This window comes from Podarcis tiliguerta (genome assembly GCF_965153285.1).
Source record: "Podarcis tiliguerta genome assembly, chromosome: 9".
Lineage (NCBI taxonomy): Eukaryota > Metazoa > Chordata > Lepidosauria > Squamata > Lacertidae > Podarcis > Podarcis tiliguerta.
The window spans coordinates 65,201,081-65,214,287 of record NC_139542.1 but is presented as its reverse complement, the minus strand read 5'-3'; the positions used below and the strand labels follow the sequence as shown (position 1 = coordinate 65,214,287).

The following is a 13,207-nucleotide window of genomic DNA, read 5'->3' as shown; positions in this document are numbered from 1 at the left end:
GAGAAAAGGTCAACAAATAGATGAAACAAAGAATCAGTGGTGATGCTGTTAACTAACTATGATGGAGACACAACCTAGTTCAACCCACCTCCTTCAAACCACTGATGGATATTATATGTGGCATTAACTTCCAGGAAAATGCCTTTAAATTTAGATGGGAACATTTAATTTACCATAAGTATTTTGACCAATCAAAAAGTTGACCTGATTAATTAGGCAGCAGATGTTTTAACTTCTCTCTTGGCAAGTCTCATCTTAAAAGAGGCTTTTACTATTCTCCTAGACAAAGAGGGAATTACCTAAGATTATGCTACTACAACACTCACATATACATGATCTAAAGGCAAGATTATGCTTATATTGCAATGCAAATTCAACCAACTGACTAAGATGACCATCCTGCTTTAAATACAAGTGTTATGCAGTGGTGATAGTATAGTATTGATAAACGGATACTATAACTTCCTTTGATTTATTCTAGAACATACATACATACATACATACATACATAAAAATATTGTTAGTACTACTCCGTACTTTTTAGGTGGTGCGCAGTTACAAATGTGAAGTACGAAGTCCACTCTAGCTGTTTGCTAAAGCCATTTAAAGCAGTATTTCCAACCTGTGTGTCACAACCTGCTAGCTGGTTGCAATGCCTCTGCTAATGGGTTGCAGTCTTTACAAGTATAACCCAGATAATTATGGCTTTTAATCCTTAACTAGTATGATGAATACCGCTTATAGCTTCTTGGCATATTATTTTTAAAAAGGTAAAGGCATATTGTAACGCTGTGTTGACACTTATAACTGTACAGCAGAAAGGCTTGAGTCTTATATTTTAATGCTTGGCGACTGGCAGCAGATCTAGTAACAGTTCATCACAAGACACTCACACCATAAGAGGCAAGCTGTTATAGTCACTCAAAACAACTCCCCCTACAAGCACCTTGTGGCAAACTGTCACTGGATCTACTGCCAGGATTAGCCAATAGTTAAGTCAAGGGTAATCTGAAGTTTGCTTAGTTGAAATGAGAAATAATATCTTTATCTTATACATTAATAATGATCTGAGACTATGTCTCACAATCATCAAACCCCACACTGACCTACTTGTTGGCAAAATGAAAGCACAGCTTACACTTACACTCGCCAAAATGGACTTTATAGTGAATAAAACTATTAAAAATATTCTAAGTTTGCTATATCTAGCACTGCCTGTGCAGCTGTATGTTTTAAGAATATTTTTATAGCTTATGAAGCAATATCTTGCTATCAGATGCTTGGTGTTCTTACACTCCTATAAAAAAACTGAATAATTTTGTAAGCACTATAAATATTTCAAAAAATTCCACATTAATAGGGGTGTTCAGTATTTTTTTTCTTGGATGCCTCAAGTAATGGCAACCTTGTAGTTAAAATGCACATAATCAATGGCCGCTGAAGACCGATGGTCAAAAATTCATGTGACAATAAAACAATGGGTCACTATGCCAAGCACATGTGGACTTGAGGGTCACCATACCAAGAGGGGACCCCACTGGTAGGAAACAAAACTACTTTGTGAGATCCACCTGCCAAGTGGTACATAAATATTTTAAATAAGCAAACTATATAGGACCAATTGCAGAAACTGCTCCACCTATACCAGCTTAGGTATGTATGGTTGTGTGCAACCAAAATGAGTAGACTCAGGACTTCTATTACAGGGGTTGGCAAGGCTTACTGGGTATGGGCCAGATCCTCCATGGGCCGGGCCGGTGCAATGCAACACTGGAAATTGCGTCTGCGCATATCCGCAGCGCCAAAAACCACTTCTGTGCATGCGCAGACACTGAAAATGGTGTCTGCGCAGAAGCTATTTCTGGCATCTGGGCATGCACAGAAGCGATTTCCAGCGCCACAATTTACTGCAGCACATGGGGACTCACCGAGTGGGCAACTCAGTTTGGGGGCAGTTCTCACGGGCCGGTTAAACGACCTCCGTGGGCTGCTTCCGGCCCATGGGCCGCAGGTTAGGGACCCCTGTTCTATTAGTACAGCAGCACATCAACATTACCACATCAGTATGAACTACTGCAAACTATGGCATTGCCACATGCAATCCAAGTGGGTGAAAAGTCAATTACCCGCCTCTACATACCCACTTGTTCTGTTGAAACAGAATAGGAAATCATGGTTTCTCAGTAACACAAAGAACAACTGTGAGCCTTGGGGAAGTGTGATTCCTTTAAACTATGGCTGGAGACCAAATGACAATTTGACACCACACTTTGATTTTGGCCTCTTTTCATTGGCCACTAAACTAGGGAGAGGAAACACTTTTCTGTCAAGGTCTGCATTCTCTCAAGGTAGAAGTGGGTGCAAAACCCGAGTAAAAAGTGGATGGGGTCATCTTTTCTTCCTTTCTCTGCCACCCGCTTTCCTTCTTTCTCTTCCCTTCCCCTCCTTGCCCAGCAGTTGCCAAAGGACAGCTTGCTCTTACCAGAGGTCTGAACTAATCACTTTCAGAGGATTTCCTATCCTTCTCCCACTGTGACATCCATTTCTGGTGTACCCTCCATATTTCCTCACCTTCCACTTTCCTTCTCACTCTGGGCATCCCCAAAAGGAGAATTAGACTAAGGACCACATGCAGCTCTTGGGACACGCCTGGGCAGACCACATTTCCCCCAAGTTGGTTAGTTTAAAATAAAATAGAAACTTTCAGTGTCCTCCTCACTGCTGCATAACAGAAGCTGCTTCCTTTTGCAGTGGGAAGGCATGCTCCCGGTGACTTGCTTTCATGGTGGGAACCATTACTTTTCCATTACATGTGGACTGTGTGAATACCAGCAACCAAATAAGAGTTGTGGGTCTGAAAGTAGCATCCTCAAAATAGCCCACTTGCTCAGAGTGAATAACTAACAGCTAACTACTAAGAAGCATCAGTTTTGTAAATCAGGATTGGGATAGCGGTAAAAAAAATAAAAATTTAAACCTATTTTTCTTCTGCTTTTCAGTCAAAAAATGCCTCCATGATAAGGCAGTCCCTGTCCTAAGACTTACTGTCTAAAATACACAAAACAAATGGAAAAGGGAGGGAGGGAGATAGAAGCATGCTCAGGCGCCAACTCTTGCAATGACCAGCTGAAATAGAATGATTTGGTAAGAACCTAAAGCTGTTGGTGTATCAGCAGAGTGGATAGAGAGGCCCTGCAGTTCCATCTCCCTCCCGTATAGCATGGTGGAATGGTTGGAATATTCAACCAACCATCTATTATATGGCCACATGTATGTTCTATCAAATATTCCCTGAAGTTAAGAATGTCCTTGCTAAGTGGCCAGTAACATTTTTGTGGTATCATCTGGTAGCTACAGTACAATGGAAAGCCCCTTGTTCCCAAGCCCTGCACCTTTCAGGACTTTGTAAGTTTCTCATTAATGTGAACACGTTCCCTGACTTACAACTTTCCTGTGACAAATGCTCATATATCACCCTGACCTCTGTGGGGGAAAAGAAGGATTAAAATATAGCAAAAAAACAAACACTAAATGCATTTCTGAAGAGGAATAACAATACAAAATTCAGAGAAGCATAAAACATATACAACCCATCAAACTAGTGCAAGTCTAGGCAAATCAGCTGCCCAGCTTGTACAACCAGTCAAAATTTTACCCTCTTGGACAGTTGCCTGAAGTGGAAGATGAAATGCCTAAAAATGCTCCAGCCAAACCACTTTTGGTGTCACAGCACACACAAATTTGTACAAAAGCAAGGGTTCCCAATCATTTTGAGGATGTGGGTCACTAGGAATTTTGAGAGGGTATCATGGGCACCTCCCTCTGGCAGCCTCCCCACCCCACCCCGCTCACTCTTCCTGTCCCCCCGCCAAAAAAAATTTCAGAATATTTGAATGGTCCATTAACCAAGTTTTTTTCTAGTTGGTTCCTAGTTATAATAGGAACCTGGCTTTCAGGCAACCTAGTTCACTCACACAACACAACATTTAAGCTACATCACTGAAACGGTGCAGACCTATACGACCAGTGTGCAAGATGGAAGTTTAAATTCCACCTGCCTCTCAATATCCTCAAGCATATTATCAACCATATTTCAATGGGGGAGGGAATATGCTCCAGCAGTCTGTTGGGCATGTAATTCATGCAAGTAATAAAAGGGGAGGTTTCTTTTAGGTACTTGGACCCATTTAAGGCTTAGTACCCAAGTGCTAAGTACCTAGAATTGGGTCTGGTAGCACAACAGCAGCCAGCGCTAGGTCTTACCAACCTAGCAGCCATTTTCTCTACTAGCTGCAGCTTCTGGACTATTTTCAAGGGGAGCCTCATGAACACCACATTGCAGTAGGCCTGATGGGAGGTCACAAGAGCAAGAACAACTGAAGCCAGGCTATCCCAACTCAAGAACAACAATAGCTGACAATCCAACTTAAGTTAATAAACTGAAATTGAATACTGATAAGCCTAGGGCTTGCTGATCGGAAGGTCAGTGGTTCAAATCCCCGCGACGGGGTGAGCTCCTGTTGCTCGGTCCCTGCTCCTGTCAACATAGCAGTTCGAAAGCATGTCAAAGTGCAAGTAGATAAATAGGTACTGCTCGGTGGGAAGGTAAACGGCGTTTCCGTGCGCTGCTCTGGTTCACCAGAAGCGGCATAGTCATGCTGGCCACATGACCCAGAAGATGTACACCGGCTCCCTCGGCCAGCAAAGCAAGATGAGCGCAGCAACCCAGTCGTCCGCAACTGGACCTAACAGTCAGTGGTCCCTTTACCTTTATCTTTACGTCAGAGACACGATGAGTAGTGGTTCTCAGGTCACAGAATGAGGCATTTTGGCTGTTCTAGATGGGATTGCACTCCCTCTGATGGAACAAACACACAGTGATCTCCATGGCAAAGAGTGCCTATTGCCAGCTTCCTCCAGTATATAAACTGTGTCATTTTACTGGACAGGAATACCCCATGTTTAGACTACTGTGAAAGCCTTATGGGGCTTTCCTTATGGATGGTCCAGATGCTGCAGCTGGTCCATAATGCCAGAGTCTGAGAGATGGTCCTTATGAAAACATATAATGTTTATCCTCAGGGATCTTAACTGCCTATTAGCCATTAAGCTGATTTCAAGATCATATTATATACTTACAAAGCCCTAAACAATTCTGGACCAGTTTACCTGAATGAGTGAATCCTCCCCCTTACCCAATAGCTTGTTAAGGGCATTAAGTTTAAGATCAAATGGTTCCCAATTAGTCTTGCCACAACCTAATGATTTTTGGCTTGCGGTGATGCAGAGGCGAGCCTTTTTGTATTGAGGGCGCTAGTGTTATGGAATATTCACACTGTTGAAATACAAAGACCCCCATCTGTACTGGCATTGCACTAGCTTTTCTCCATTTATGAAAAGATCTTTGCAGAATTATTATTATTAAAGGTTACCCCAACGCTTCCAGGACACAGTGTTACTGGCCTCCTTCAAAGGAATCCATGAAGTCCTGATGACTGGCTTCAACATCAAACTATCAGTGTCAGATATAACCATGGACCTGTGCAAAATCTGTGCAAGACATGCTTTGCAACATATGAAAATGCTTCCGTTCATTAATAAAGTGACATTCAAAAGGAAAATGCCCAGTATATGCCATTCAAAGCTACAAAGAACAACATAATATCCATATCCTGGCTGTGTTGCAGATGTTATACAACGGACATTAAATATAGGCAATGATCCTGAATGCCCCCCGCCTACTACAGAGCACATATAAGGCCACCATGCAAACACACATAAAATAGTCATAGCCTGTACTTCAACAAGTTCCTCACCAAAGTTTCCTGAGTGAACTTAGCAGTAATAAGATAAAGCAGCCTTTCTACAGCAGTTGTTGGACTCCAACTCCCATCATCCCTAGCTATCAGGACCAATGGTCAGGGTTTAGACCATAGAGCCACCCACATCACTATTTTAAACGTTCTGCCTAACTCTCTACAACACACCTTCCCCCAACCCCACTCCCTTTTATCTCTGTACTTGAGAATACATGTGTGCGCACACTTACCAAGGTGAGGAACCTGTGGCGCTCCTAATACTTGTTAGGACTGCAGCTCCCATCAGACCCAGTCAGTATGGCCCAATGGTCAGGGACGATGATGGCTGCACTCTCAACAACGTAACTTAAAATACTGGGTGAAGTGGGCTCCCATCTACGAAACATGCTCGTCTCCAAAGCACAAAAACAAAAACAAAGCTACCCTCTGTTAGAACAATAATCTATTCCCCCCACCCCTATCAGTGTTGTGTCCACACTGAAACTGAAGTGGCTCTCCAGATTTCTAAACATTTCCCAGCTGCACATGGAATAGAGGCTGAACCCTGGTTTCTCACTAGTCATACCTCGGGTTACAGACGCTTCATGTTGCGTGTTTTTGGGTTACGGACACACCAAAACCCGGAAGTACCGGAATGGGTTACTTCCAGGTTTTGGCGCATGCATAAAAACACTAAATCATGCTTTGTGCATGCACAGAAGCTCCGAATCGCAACCCGCGCGTGCGCAATGCGGCACTGTGGGTTGCGGATGTGCCTCGCCAAACTTGCCCCCCCAGCTGTTGTGGGGACTACAACTCCCACCACCCCCGACCACTGGCCTTGCTTAGCTAGGGATGATGGGAATTGTAGTCCCACAACGGAGAAACACAAAACCATGTGCTTTCTGAAGCCCTGCTGGCTGGTCTTTTAGTTGGCTGTTGCTGCCTGAAGCAGATATGGCAGGTGGGGGGGGGGGATACGTGGGGAACACAAAACTTTCGATTTATTATGCATTTTATATTCTCATCATAAAAGCCAACTCCTAAGGGCCGAGGTCCCTTTCTTCCCACCCCACCCCCACCAAAAAAAATAAAATATTTAAGGAGGCTGGGTCCCCCTCAAGTGGATAGGGCATGGTCATTCAGACGGTGCACGTGTGCCGAGTCTTGAGATCTATGACGACTGCCCCCCCCCCCAATATTTTAGTCGATTCTCATTTGCATTTTCCTGTCGTGCGGGAGATAATAATAATAATAATAATAATAATAATAGCAGCAGCAGCCGCAACGAAGAATTTGCATTTTCCCGTCGTGAGGGAAATGATATTATTATTATTACTATAATTATAATCTCCCTCACGACGGGAAAATGCAAATTCTTCGTTGCTGCTGTTGCTATTATTATTATTAACATTAATAGCAGCAGAATTTGCATTTTCCCGTCGTGAGGGAGAGGATAATAATAATAACAACAATAATAGTAGTAATAGCAGCAGCCGCGACGAAGAATTTGCATTTTCCCGTCGCGAAGGATATAATAATAATAATAATAATAATAATAATAATAATAGCAGCCGCGACGAAGAACTGGCGGTTTTAAGAGCGAGCAGGCAAGGAGCCGGGGGCGCGCTGGGAGCCCGCGCGGAAAGGGAGCCTTGGCAGCACCGAGGCCGAGGGACACAAAGGGGCCGCCGGCCCGGCCTGGCTACGGGCCAGCCTCCTCCAGGGAGGCCGCAGCGCGTCCTGCGGGGAGAAGGGGCCCGCCTGCCTTGGGCCGCCGGCTCCCCGCCCGCTTCCTCCGCTCCCTCCGCCCAGCGCGGCCTCCTCGCCGAACAACGGCGCCGAGAGAGCAGGAATGTGCTCGTCGAGCGGGGAGGCGCCGCCGCCGCTTCTCCTCCTCCTCCTCCTCCTCCTCCTTACCCATCGGGGGCGGCGAGCCGCTTCTTGTTGGAGCCGTAGTCCTCCCCGAGGTCGAGGCGGTGGCGCTTGGACATGGCCGGGGGCGGCAGGGCAGGCGGCCGCGAGGAGGCCGCGGAGAGAGAGAGAGAGGGAGATGGGGGGAGAGAGAGAGAGGCAAGGGAAAGCTCAAGCTAAAATGGCGGCCGGAAGGAAGCGGCCTCGGCAGCCGCGAGGAGAGGAGGAGGAGGTACGGCTGGGGCTAAAGCTCCGGTCGGAAACCTCACCCCCAGCACTGGCGTTCCGGCATGCGCATGGTTCCCTTCTGCTTTTTAAATAAATAAATAAAATAAAAAACACGGCCCGCCGGAGGCTACAGATGGGAAGGAGAGGGTCCTTAATACAGGCATCATCATTTTATTTCTCCAGCCCTCTATGACCTTCCGTTTATTCGCGAGGCAGATACTTGTGCCTTCACATCCAAGCCTAGGGGTGCGCAATAGGCGACCCTGGAGGCGCCTCAAATTTGTTATTTGCTGCGTGGATTAAATTTAATGATTCCTTAGTTAAATATGTTAAGTGAAATGAACTGAAAACAGCTTGCAAATACTTAATTGGCTTAGGAATTTTTTTATGTTAAGTGAGGAATCAATATGTTTACATAATTTCATAATGTGAAGATCTAAGGATGTTAATGTTTAAGTTAAATCTTATAAGAACTGTGATTTGGAAAACCGTTAAAAGGATATGCAATGAAATTCAACCAAGGGGAAGCGAGGAAGTCACTTAACAGTGTTAATAATTTTCAATAAGGCTATGATTTATGTTTGTCTTATGTGTTTGTTTATAATGTTGTGAAAACCAATAAAATTTTTTGGAAAAACAACAACAAAATTGTTATTTTCTGCGGCTCATGCCATATAAGGTTCCTTGTTAGATCCTTCTCAAGTCCAGGATTTGGCTTTTAAAACTCGCAAGGCCTCCGTTGAGCCATCATCATCATAATATTTTTTATCCACCCCCCATCTGACTGGGTTTCCCCAGCCACTCTGGGCGGCTCCCAACAGAATATCAAAACCACGATAAAACATCAGACATGAAAAACTTCCCTAAACAGATTCTACCTTCAGATTCTCCACCTCTCAGGGTCGTGGGTTCGAGAGCCGCGTTGGGCAAAAGATTCCTGCATTGCAGGGGGCTTGGACTAGATGCCGATCGATCGTGGTCCCTTCCAACTCTACAGTTCTATGAATTAAGCGTTTCTTTCCCTCTGTTTTCCACACATAACATAAACAGATAAGGAGGGGAAAAGAAAGTGCTTCTCTTGAGTAATAACGATGGATGAAACCTCAGGCAGAAGACAAATGGAAAGGCTGTGGGCAAACCTTTTACCGCTCTGTATTTCAAATTGCTGCTTCTGAGTAATAGTCTTGTCTAATGGGCAATGTCTGTAGCGCAGATAAGAAGGCCTCCAGAACTGGTGCATTTATCTAACCTACAAATAGAAAGTATCTATTATTATTATTATTATTATTATTATATGTTTATTTATACCCCACCTTTTACCTACAGTAGTACCTCGCAAGACGAATGCCTCGGAAGACGAAAAACTCGCAAGACGAAAGAGTTTTTCGTTTTCTGAGTTGCTTCGCAAGATGGATTTCCCTATGGGCTTGCTTTGCAAGACGAAAACGTCTTGCGCCTTTTTTTTAAAACCGCCAATGCATTCCTATGGGAAACCGTCAATACACAGTGGTGCTTCGCAAGACGAAAAAATTCACAAGACAAAAAAAACTCGCAGAACGAATTAATTTCATCTTGCGAGGCACCACTGTATTTCTAATAGAATTGCCTTACCCCTTCCCATCATATTTATTTAAAATATTGATACCTCTCCTAATCGCAAGCATTCACAAGGTGGATGAGAAAAATAAATTAGTAAAGCTGCAACAGATAAAACAATCAACAAACAATTCAGAAACAATAAATTCAAGTGAAAGAGAAGAATGACATCTTCAAATTCTCTCTGGAAGTTAGCAGCGGAAGCCTGGTAAATGAACAGGTGAAGAGTGTTCTAAAGAAGAGGTTCAGGTAGGTAGCCATGTTGATCTGCCGCAGTCGAAATAAATAAATAAAAATGTCCAGTAGCACCTTAGAGACCAACTAAGTTTGTTCTGGGTGTGTGCATGCACACGAAAGCTTATACCCAGAACAAACTTAGTTGGTCTCTAAGGTGCTACTGAGGGACGCGGGTGGCGCTGTGGGTAAAACCTCAGTGCCTAGGACTTGCCGATCATATGGTCAGTGGTTCGAATCCCCGCGGCGGAGTGAGCTCCCGTCTTTCGGTCCCAGCTCCTGCCCACCTAGCAGTTCGAAAGCACCCCTAAGTGCAAGTAGATAAATAGGTACCGCTTTATAGCAGGAAGGTAAACGGCGTTTCTGTGTGCTGCGCTGGTGCTGGCTCGCAGCTTCGTCACACTGGCCACGTGACCCGGAAGTGTCTCCGGACAGCGCTGGCCCCCGGCCTCTTAAGTGAGATGGGCGCACAACCCTAGAGTCGGACATGACTGGCCTGCACGGGCAGGGGTACCTTTACCTTTAAGGTGTTACTGGACATTTTTTTCACCCGACGAAAGAAGAGGTGTTGTTACCAAAAATGTCCTACTGGCCAAAGAGCAGAGCAACAGCTGGAAATAAGCAGCAGTGCTTGCAATGAACTAGTTCAGTTCAATGAAGTTCACTGATTTAGTTCAAAAATATCTGAACTTCACCTAAAAGTGCTTTCCATAATTACTAACTGAACGGAAAGTGAATTAAGTTCATTTTGAGGTAAAATTTTGAATGCTTTCTAGTTCATCTTCAGCTTCATTCTCTTGCATGTCTTTTTTACTCCTTACTCTTTTGGCCTTGAAGCTTAACTGTCATAATTGTTAGGAAAAATAAACAATTCACATTCACTGCGTGTGTGGCCTGATGTTTTCTTAGTCTTCTTAAGTGTAAGTATGTTTTATACTTCCACAAAGGAGCTCGTAATATTCTGAATGTTGAAAACGAAATTGCCGAGGATCCTTTGGATGAACTTGAACTGAATTATGAAAGGAACATGAACCAGACTAGTTCATCTACTATTCTGTTTTATGAAGGGGAAAACATGAACTTTTTGGACATCTTGAACTTGAATAGAACTAGTTCCTGTTAAAAAATGAACTTTCCTAGCTCTATAGAGTAGTGAGATAGGCACCAAGCCACTCCAGATCAGTCACTTGAGTTACCATTGCAAACAAGAAGTATGGTAGAATCAGTGCTTTTTTCTGGTGGTACAGTGGTGCCTCGCAAGACGAAATTAATTCGTTCTGCGAGTTTTTTCGTTCTACGAGTTTTTTCGTCTTGCAAAGCACCACTGTGTATTGACCATCTGATAGACTAATGATTCCTCCTCCAGGAGTAGCTTCAAAATTGCCTTCTTTGGGACACCCCCATTCTCTTAGGCAGGGATTAACTATCTCCATGACCAGACAGCCAATCTTCCCAGCAAAATGCAATCAGTCATGATGGCCAAGGGCTGAGAAAAGAGACTATAAACAGAATTACCCCAAGCACACAATACATGACTCCTCAGGCTGTTATTTGACTATGTCTTTAGCAGTACATTTAGTATAGCTTGGTAAAGGGATGTGGGTGGCGCTGTGGTCTAAACCACTGAGCTTCTTGGGCTTGCCGATCGGAAGGTCGGCGGTTCAAATCTGTGTGATGGGGTGAGCTCCCCTTGCTCTGTCCCAGCTTCTGCCAACCTAACAGTTCGAAAGCACACCAGTGCACATAGATAAATAGGTACTGCTGCAGTGGGAAGGTAAAATGTGTTTCTGTGTAATCTGGCACCTATCATGGTGTTCCGTTGTGCCAGAAGCGGTTTAGTCCTGCTGGCCAGATGACCTGGAAAGCTGTCTGTGGACAAACACCGGCTCCCTTGGCCTGAAAAGCGAGGTGCGCACCGCAACCCCATAATCGCCTTTGACTGGACTTAACCATCCAGGGGTCATTTACCTTTACCTTTTTTAAAAAATTTTTTACCTAGTATAGCATCTATTCCACTGCTGAAATCTGCAAAGGTAGCTATTTTGGGGCATGTGCCAAACTATGAGGCAGTTCTACAGCAATGCACTCAACAGTGTACATGAAGACACTCATGTCTTGATAGATTTTTGCTGTGACAGCGTAGCAGAGGCATGCAGGAGTGTCTCTGCCGCAAAGACCTCATACAGGTATGCTGCAATCCCCTGCCACAGATTGGTCACCCGTGGTTTAAGGTGATTAACCTGGTTTTTGTTCAAATGGAAGAAGGAGTACTTTGACACCAATATGTTAAGCCTGCTGGCAGGCTGAAAATTAAGTTTCGTTTGAACTGTCCTTTGGTTTCTTGCTTGGCTAGTAACAACTGTGTGTATGTTGTGACACTAAGACAGTGCCAAATAGGTGACCTAATTAGAAACACCTGGTAGATTAATGAAGCCAAATGTGCTGGAGGCTGGTCTGTATCTTTCTGATGCGGGAAGAGTGAATAATTAGCTGATACTGACCATAACAGGAAATAATCCCTAAGCGAGTGCTAGAATCAGTTTATCCCTCACAGAGCAACAGCAACAAACTAGTTATCAGGGTTCTTTGGGGGCAAGCCATGTGCTTGAAATATATGGCATGCCCGTGACCTCAGTTAATGCATGGACCTGACCTTATTTCCTGGGCCATGCCGTCGCAGATGAATCCCCCCAACAAACTCAGTACTCTAGTATTGGTAGGCAAGCTGTCTTTCAGAGAATATTTTCCTTTACATTTCTGATCTAATGGAGGAACCCAAAGCTTCATTAAAACACAGCTTGAACACGACAGGCCCAGAGAAAAAGCTGTGTCTTCACTCTAGTGGAGAACCAGTGTGGTGTAGTGGTTAAGAGTGGTATACTCGTAATCTGGTGAACCGGGTTCGCGTCTCCGCTCCTCCACATGCAGCTGCTGGGTGACCTTGGGCCAGTCACACTTCTCTGAAGTCTCTCAGCCCCACTCACCTCACAGAGTGTGTGTTGTGGGAGAGGAAGGGAAAGGAGAATGTTAGTCACTTTGAGACTCCTTAGGGTAGTGATAAAGCGGGATATCAACTCCAAACTCCTCCTCCTCCTCCTCCTCCTCCTCCTCTTCTTCTTCTATATAGAGGGTGGCGCTGTGGTTTAAACCACTGAGCCTTGGGATTGCTGATCAGAAGGTTGGCAGTTTGAATTCCTGCGACAGGGTGAGCTCCCATTGCTCAGTCCCTGCTTCTGCCAACCTAGCAGCTCGAAAGCACATCAAAGTGCAAGTAGATAAATAGGGACTGCTCCGGTGGGAGTGTAAACGGTGTTTCTGTGCGCTGCTCTGGTTTCGCCAAAAATGACTTAGTCATGCTGGCCACATGACTCGGAAAAACTGTCTGTGGACAAACGGCGGCTCCCTCAGCCAGTAAAGCGAGATGAGCGCCGCAACCC

The 13,207-nt window shown here is 44.6% G+C and overlaps 1 protein-coding gene across 1 annotated transcript in view; it reads right to left on the bottom strand.

The window, feature by feature from the left end:
* The window catches only part of DHX15 (DEAH-box helicase 15), a 46,493-nt gene extending 38,563 nt beyond the window's left edge, over positions 1–7,930 (bottom strand). Inside the window, exon 1 of the mRNA XM_083458194.1 lies at positions 7,719–7,930. Coding sequence (XP_083314320.1) covers positions 7,719–7,792 — 74 coding nt within the window. The 5' untranslated portion in view covers positions 7,793–7,930. The remainder of the gene's footprint in view (positions 1–7,718) is intronic.
* Between the last annotated feature and the right edge of the window lie 5,277 nt (positions 7,931–13,207).